Here is a 7,696-nt window from a genome sequence, read left to right as displayed (position 1 = left end):
TTAAATTAGAGTGAATAAATGAAGACTTGGCCCACCGCTTCTGAAAGGTTGCCGACCCCTGTTCTAGCCTGTAGCCAGCCCCTTCTCCTGCCCCATGCCCTGAGCTGGGTGTGTGTCTGCTATCCATGCAGAGGAACAACGCAACAGGGTGGGGGAGGGCAGGGAGGTTTGCTGGGCTTGATTGAGTTAATTGGAAGGGAAGTGTGGATTAAAGGGTTAACCAGTCTCCTTCAACCCTGGTCCCCTGAAGGTGTGAAGTCCCGGGGCTGTCTTCTCACCATTGGAGGAGCCCTTCCCTCAGCTCCCCCTGGCCACTTTTAGAGGAGGGTGCCCACAATTTCTGGGTGTGTCTTTTCCTCTCTCCACTCTGCAGCGAGCCTGGGCAGCTGAGCGGATTGGAATAACCTAGCGTCCCAGTCCTCCGGGGTGGGTGAGACGAGAAGGAGCCCCTTCGGGATCGCCAGTTCCTGAGCATGATGTCCTATATGAAGCAGCCTCATTATGCAGTCAATGGGTTAACCCTAGCGGGACCGGGCATGGACCTGCTCCACTCCGCCGTGGGATACCCAAGTAAGTGCCTTTCCGCGATTCCTCCATGGGCGCTCGGAGACTAGGATCATGGAGGCCACAGAAGAACCTACCGTCAATTTCAGAGCTGTCAATTTCTGTGGAGTGGGTTGTGGGTTAGGGTGGGCAGAGAGCAGTGTGAAAAATCGGTGGGGAGTCATAGAATCCTATACAAGACAAAGTCCCAAATATCGGGACATCCGGTCACCCTGTTGTGGTTGCTGGGGGAAAGAAACTAATTATTGTAGAGAGAGTGAAATAAGTTAAAAGAACGAGGAGGACTTGTGGCACCTTAGAGACTAACAAATTTATTTGATCATGAGCTTTCATGGGCCAAAACCCACTTCATTGCATGCATGCAGTATATAGATATCTATATCTTCCTACTGTATTTTCCACTCCATGCATCCGATGAAGTGGGTTTTAGCCCATGAAAGCTTAGGCTCAAATACATTGGTTAGTCTCTAAGGTCCCACAAGTCCTCCTTTTCTTTTTGCAAATACAGACTAACACGGCTGTTACTCTGAAACCTGAAATAAGTTAGTTACCATTACATAGCCAGCAAGTGACCTTGGTTCTTATCGTACAGAGCTGAAGACACCAGTTTCTGTTCAATTGAGTGAGTGAAATACGCCAGTTACAATTACTTCACACATCAAAGAAATCCATGATCCTCAGTGAGATGTTAGCATTGTCCTGAGCTTTATCCTGAGCGTGTGAAGTAGACTAGTTATTCTCTAGACACTGGAAAAAGCAAACAGGTGGTGTAATAATTCTAGAGGAAGAAAGCAAAATCAGCTGGTTATTATTGTAAATACAGCTAAATAAACCAGTTACCATGACGCTGAACGAGTCAGCCAGCCCGGTTATTCTACAGCAACTGAGATCAGCCAGCTATTCTAGAGACAGGTTTCAGAATGGCAGCCGGGTTAGTCTGTATTCGCAAAAAGAACAGGAGGACTTGTGGCACCTTAGAGACTAACAAATTTATTTGAGCATAAGCTTGATTATCACTACAAAAGGTCCCCCCCCCCCCCCCCCCGCCACTCTCCTGCTGGTAATAGCTCACCTTAAGTGATCACTCTCCTTACAGTGTGTATGGTAACACCCATTGTTTCATGTTCTCTGTGTATATAAATCTCCCCACTGTATTTTCCACTGAATGCATCCGATGAAGTGAGCTGTAGCTCATGAAAGCTTATGCTCAAATAAATTGGTTAGTCTCTAAGGTGCCACAAGTCCTCCTGTTCTATTCTAGAGAGTGAGTGAAATAAACCAATTATTATAGAGTGAGCAAAGCAAATGAGTTAGGCTTATTTCACCCACTCTCTGTGATTCATTTATTTTACCTTATCATTATGACTATTAAAGGGAGCGGAATAAACCAGTTGTCAGAGTGAAATAGTCACCTAGAAGAGACTGGGGTTTGAGTCATAGAATATCATTCAGAGATACTTTGACAGAGGTCACCTAAGAGGCCGAGGGTTGCTTGTGGGAATTTGCAATCAGTGGGTTTCTGCTCTCCCTGCAGTCATGTCCCCCCCATTGAAACTCAGAACGCTGGCCTGCAAAGTAGCACCCCCACCCCTCTCTGTTGCTCCTGGATGCACCACCTTGGTGTTGGTCGCTGGGGCCCCCTGGAGTCACGTGGGGCACAAGGCTGGAAAATCAGGCAGCCAGTGAGTTCCCCACCTTCCCAGGAGCAGTGGGGCTCAGCTTGGAGGCGACAGGCTCTGGCTGCGGGGCTTCGGGCTCCGGCACTGGCTGGCTGTCAGCAGGCCCCGAGGTCCGGCCATATGGCTTCGGGCTCCATTCTCGGGCCCCATTCTCCAGCTACGGGACTTTGGGCTCTGGCCCCAGGCTTCAGGCTCCAGCCCTCGCTGCCTCCTCCCCTGCACTGCACCCCCATCTCCCCTGGCCCTCCCCCAGGGCTTACTTTGTCCCCAGGCCTGGTAGGGCTGAGTAAGTCTGCTGTGACAAGAGATACTTGTATGTTTGTTAATATCACTTGTCACAGCAGACTCACTAGCTAGCAATAAATAAATTGTAATGATTTGGACGTGTCTATGTGCATAGTTATTTGGTTTCCCTAACGCTATTATAATTTGGCCTGAGAACCCCTTAGAGGCTAAACCGCTGGCGAGAGACAAGCCAGCTTCGCCATTCCCAGGCCCCTTGTCCACAGACCTTTACACTCGTGTGATGTGGGTGCAAACGGCTCTCATTCTAGCTCATTACACTCAGCGGTGCCCAGGTGCAGAGGACGGCACAAGTCGCAAACTGAGAAGCTGACTGCGTTTCTCAGAGATGGAGCTGACGAGAAAGTTGAGATCCAAGCTCAGCCCAACATTGCAGGGGATTTCTGGGTTCCTGGCTTTGAGCCGGACCCCACTGTAGGATCCCCCAGCTCTAAGCACAGACGCAGGAGAAATGCTGAGCAAACGTGTGACCTAGTGCAGGGTTCCTCTAATCTCGACCACGCGTCCCCAATGCACACGCACCCCGAGCAGTCTGGGTGTGCGTCACGTGCGATGCGTGGCCACACAGTCATGAGTTTCAAAAGTGACTTGGGATTGGACGGCCCATACCTGAGGCTCCTCAAAGAGATCTGATTTTCACACAGTGCTAATCACCCTCACCCCCGTCCGCCCCGAAGGGCAGGTGGAGACTCAAAATGAGGAGGGGTCTAAAGTCACTAGTCATTAAAACCCCGTGCTCTCACTCTCCACGGGCTCTGACTCTCCACTGCAACGGGTGTGAATCAGGTGTAGCTGCACTAAAGGGTCTCATTCCCCTGTGCATTGCCCCTTACACACCCACGTGCCCCAGTGCAATGAGGGTGACCCTGTCGTGGTGGCATTTTGCCCTCACTTTGCCGTGGTGCAAACGGCCACATGGCAACTTGTGCAAACGAAAGCCGAATGGCCAATTTAAATCACCTCCCCGGCTGCCAGGGTCCCTCTGGCATCTCCACAGCCCCCTGCTTGCACCCTCTGGCCCCGCTCTCCATGCAGCCAGGCCAACGACTGCACCGGAAAGGGCTGACCTGCAGGCCAGAGCTGCGGGAAAGGCTGCTGGGGCCTTCACACTGACAGACACGGGCAGCTCTGCCCGGCTCCTCTCACCCCCCTCAGAGCATCCGAACCCCTCGCAGTCTGTAATCCAACCCGGCCAAGCCCTAGAGGGCCTGTTCCGTAAATCACACACTGGGTTTTCTGGGGGGGATTTTCAAGACCCACCCACCCCACATAACGCTGAAACAAACGCACCAAAATAACAGCCCGCCCTCCTCCTGCCATGCTATGGGCGGAGCCCTCCTCTCCACTGGGCGGGTGGGAAACCGAGGCACACAGCGATGATGGCCCAGTTCCTCCAAGGTCACTGATCCTGAGCCTGGTGGTCTGACCACTAGACTCTCCTGCCTTCTGAGCTACAAATGCCTTTGCCTTAGCCAAGATCTCTTTCTCTGGTAACAAATTGCTCGGAGCTGTGGAGTGGCCCAGACACCCAGGGCTGAATGATTATGATTATTTGGCTGGTGTATTACGGTAGCGCCTTGGCGCCCCAGTTGTGGGCCAGGCCCCCTGGCGCTAGATGCTGTACGTTATTTATTAGGTGTATTACGGTAATGCAGTGGAACAAGCCGCTTGCCCCCCACCGTGCCCTGGAGGGGGGTCACCGAAGGGCAGGGAGAAGCAGATGCCTGGGGGACAGCCCTGATTGCTGCTCCCGCAGCTCCCCACTCCGGGGAGAACCCCCCCGGCTTGTCCATCCCACCCTGAGAGCAGCAGGCGTAACCATCTCCTCTCCCCCCACAGCCACCCCCCGGAAGCAGCGGCGCGAGCGGACGACCTTCACGCGGGCCCAGCTGGACATTCTGGAGGCGCTCTTCGCTAAGACCCGCTACCCCGACATCTTCATGCGGGAGGAGGTAGCGCTCAAGATCAACCTGCCGGAGTCCCGGGTGCAGGTGAGGATGGGAGACGGACTGACCCCTGGCCAGACGGTTGTGTGTGTGTACGCGTGCGTGTGTGTATGTGCTGCTGCCTCCTGCTGGAAAGTGTGTATGTGTGAGCACACATGGCTGGCCGCTGCCCTCTGCTGAGTGGAATTGGAACTGCTCACCTTGGTGTCATAAGCCCTATACTGCTGACAGCCGATGGGGATTCTCCTTTAGCAGCATGCTGGGGTTTGGGAGCAGGTTTGAGTTCTGTGTGCAGCTCCCAGCAGCCTCTGGGGAAATCCTAGCTTGCAATGGAGGTGGAACAGGATTTTACATCCCCTGTGGGACCCCACAAATGTAACCCAATGCATGTGATATCAAGAGGGGGTGTTTGCCCAGCCCAGAAAGGCGGCCACCTCTGGAGAGGAGCCAGGGGGCTGTGCTGTGAACCTTGCAGGGCTGGGTAGGAGCTAATGTCCAGGGAAGCTGCCAGGGGCTTTGGGAGGATGAATGTGGTTATCCCAGCTGGGCGCCTGAGTAAACACCTGGACTCTTTGCAACGTGGCCTTGGGAGGCCGGGCTGCAGCGTTTGTCTCTGCTGGAAGATGGCACTGGGGCCAGACCAGCCTGGGAGGGGAGAGCGCCCCACTCCCTGCAGCACAGCGCCCCCTAGTGCTGCGCTGGGGCATTGGTGCCAGCACTGACTGCCTGGAAGAGCGCCCCCTGTTGTGCCCCCCGCCCACTCCCTGCCAACAGCCCCTGTGGGGTGCAATACGCTTGGCTGACAAGCTACAAAGTGGGTGACCCCCAGCTTAAGACGCTTTCATCCCAGTGAAACTGCCTCCACACGAGGGGTCGGACTGGTACAACTATATCGGTCAAATAGCACCCCCGGCAGACTCGGTTGTACTGGAGCGTGTGCCCTGCCTTTGGCGTTGGGTTAAATAAACCGGTTTAGGCTCAGTCGGTTTCGCTTTCCCATGTAGACAGAGCCTAGCTGCCCGGAGCTCAGAGCCGGCTCAACAGCTGCCCAACACGCCCTACCACATCGCCAACCCTGAGTGTTAACAAATCCCGAGAGTTGGCTTAGAAATCATGCCATTTTTAAAAGTTAGAAATCAATAAAATTTGGACTCTTTTTAAATTTGCCACGCGAGATCTCCCGATAATTGGCCGCCCTCCGTCTGCATCCTGCAGGAAACGGTCCGGGTTTCTCGGGAGATGTTCATGGGGCAAGTTCACCCCCCGAAATGACGGCGAAGGGCTAAGAACAGGAGAGAGACATCACCAGGTCGGGGGGAGGACAAATTCGAGGCTGGGTGTAAGGCAGTGAGCTGTGCACGCACGTGTGTGTCTCTTTTGGATGAGGAGCAGCTGAGTTCTACCCTGCTCCTGCCAGGAAATCCCCCGTGCTCGACACTCTCAGAGGTCCCGATATTATGGGATTATTCTAGAGGCTCCCCCTGCAGCCTCAGTTTCCCTATCTGCTCTGGGGATAATACTAACAACAGCTGGCTCTGTTCTGCCCTAGTTCTGATGCTTTGAGATCCTCCGAGAGAAGGGGCAGGATAATCCCCCCCCCCCCCCCCGAGTACAGTCATCCGGGGGGCTCAATGGCTAGAGACCAGCCCTAGGAGGGGAGGGCGAGACGGGCGCTTTGCGACCCCCCCCCGATCCAGCGGGAGGGGGCGGAGATGGACGCCAGCGGCTGTTGCAGCCGGGCCATGGCCAGGGGAAACGGACCCCCCTGGGCGCTGTGGCTCACCCCCCCCTCCCCCCCGGCAGGTTTGGTTCAAGAACCGACGGGCCAAATGCCGCCAGCAACAGCAGCAGAGCAGTGGCCAGGCCAAGGCGCGCCCAGCCAAGAAGAAGAGCTCGCCGGCCCGGGAGACCAGCTCGGAAACCAGCACCAACGGCCAGTACAGCCCCCCACCCGCCGGCGCTTCGGGCACCCCCAGTTCCACGGCCAGCGCCACCGTCTCCATCTGGAGCCCGGCCTCCATCTCCCCCATCCCCGACCCCCTGGCCTCCTCGGCCACCCCATGCATGCAGCGCTCCGCCGCCTACCCCATGACCTACACCCAGGCCACCGGCTACCCCCAGAGCTACGCCGGCTCCTCCGCCTACTTCCCCGGCCTGGACTGCGGCTCCTACCTCTCGCCCATGCACCCGCAGCTCTCCGCCCCCGGCGCTGCCCTGAGCCCCATCGCCGCCCCGGCCATGGGCAGCCACCTCAGCCAGTCTCCGGCCTCCCTGTCCAGCCAGGGCTACGGCACGGCCGGGCTCAGCTTTGGCTCGGTGGATTGCTTAGACTACAAGGATCAGACGGCCTCTTGGAAACTCAATTTCAACGCCGCGGACTGCTTGGATTACAAAGATCAGAGCTCCTGGAAGTTCCAGGTCTTGTGAAGTGGCAGGAGGCAGCCAGGGAGACACCCCCTGTCCATGCTTCCCCCCCCACCCCGAAGGCCCATCTCTCCCCTCCCCGCTGCCACCTTCTCGAGCCGCCTGGCCTCCGACCCACGTCCGTCGCCAGACTGAGATTGCAACCAGCATCGGGGATCTGACTGAGGGGGGACTCCCCCTTGCCCGGCATCACGGGGGGGGTTGCCCTTCCTTGGAAACTTGCCCTGCTTGGTTGTTCGGGGGCTGAGGACCCCACCCGGCATGGCCACATGGGCCCCTCGCGCCGGGCGGTGCCTCGGGTTTTTTTTCCGCCTGAGCCCTGGACACGAAATCTGTCGAGGAATCTCAGCCGGGATCCTGCCCTGCTGATTTCCTGGGGGCGGGGGCTGGCTGGCGTGGCAGCCACCACAGTCTGTGCCACCCCCACCACATGGCACCCGGATCTGTAGGGGTGGAGCTGGGAAGTGGCACGGCTGGTTCTGGGTGGGAAGTAGCCCACCGCCCCTGGCAGGTTTCTCCCTAGCCCTGGCCTGATCCTTCAAAGGGGGCGGGTGGGGGGGTCTGAGCAAAGGAAGTGAAGGGTGGAAAGAAATAGGGTGTGAGGTGGAGGAGTTAGGTCCAGGCGTGTGCTGCCAGGACTCCTGGGTTCTTTTTCCAGTGTTGGGAGGGGAGCGAGGTTTGGAGAAGTGGGGACCGGGAGTCAGTTCTCCTCAGCTTTATTTCCAGCTCAGCCAATGATTGGGTGTCAGATGTGCCACCCTGTGCCTCGGTTTCCCCTTC

At 56.5% G+C, this 7,696-nt stretch overlaps 1 protein-coding gene across 2 annotated transcripts; it reads left to right on the top strand.

Annotated features, from left to right (window-relative positions):
• The first annotated feature begins 473 nt into the window (after positions 1-473).
• CRX (cone-rod homeobox) lies at positions 474-6,919 on the top strand. 2 transcript variants are annotated; one of them, XM_077840332.1, is made up of 3 exons: positions 474-570; positions 4,386-4,537; positions 6,296-6,919. In XM_077840332.1, the coding sequence occupies exons 1-3, from the start codon at positions 474-476 to the stop codon at positions 6,917-6,919; spliced, it is 873 nt and encodes a 290-aa protein (XP_077696458.1). The 2 variants fall into 2 exon arrangements, with proteins under 2 accessions (XP_077696458.1, XP_077696457.1); XM_077840331.1 differs by having other exon boundaries at positions 474-600; positions 4,371-4,537.
• The last annotated feature ends 777 nt before the right edge of the window (positions 6,920-7,696 follow it).

Source organism: Eretmochelys imbricata, chromosome 23 (genome assembly GCF_965152235.1).
Source record: "Eretmochelys imbricata isolate rEreImb1 chromosome 23, rEreImb1.hap1, whole genome shotgun sequence".
NCBI classification, from domain to species: domain Eukaryota; kingdom Metazoa; phylum Chordata; order Testudines; family Cheloniidae; genus Eretmochelys; species Eretmochelys imbricata.
This window is presented reverse-complemented; position numbering and strand designations above follow the sequence as displayed.

Bases quoted from the DNA above. Each gene is read 5' to 3' on its own strand.
- CRX (XM_077840331.1), top strand. From the start codon at position 474: ATGATGTCCTATATGAAGCAGCCTCATTATGCAGTCAATGGGTTAACC. The intron at 601-4,370 runs CGCTCGGAGACT...GCGTAACCATCT, and splicing joins TTCCGCGATTCCTCCATGGG to CCTCTCCCCCCACAGCCACC. The intron at 4,538-6,295 runs GTGAGGATGGGA...CCCCCCCGGCAG, and splicing joins TGCCGGAGTCCCGGGTGCAG to GTTTGGTTCAAGAACCGACG.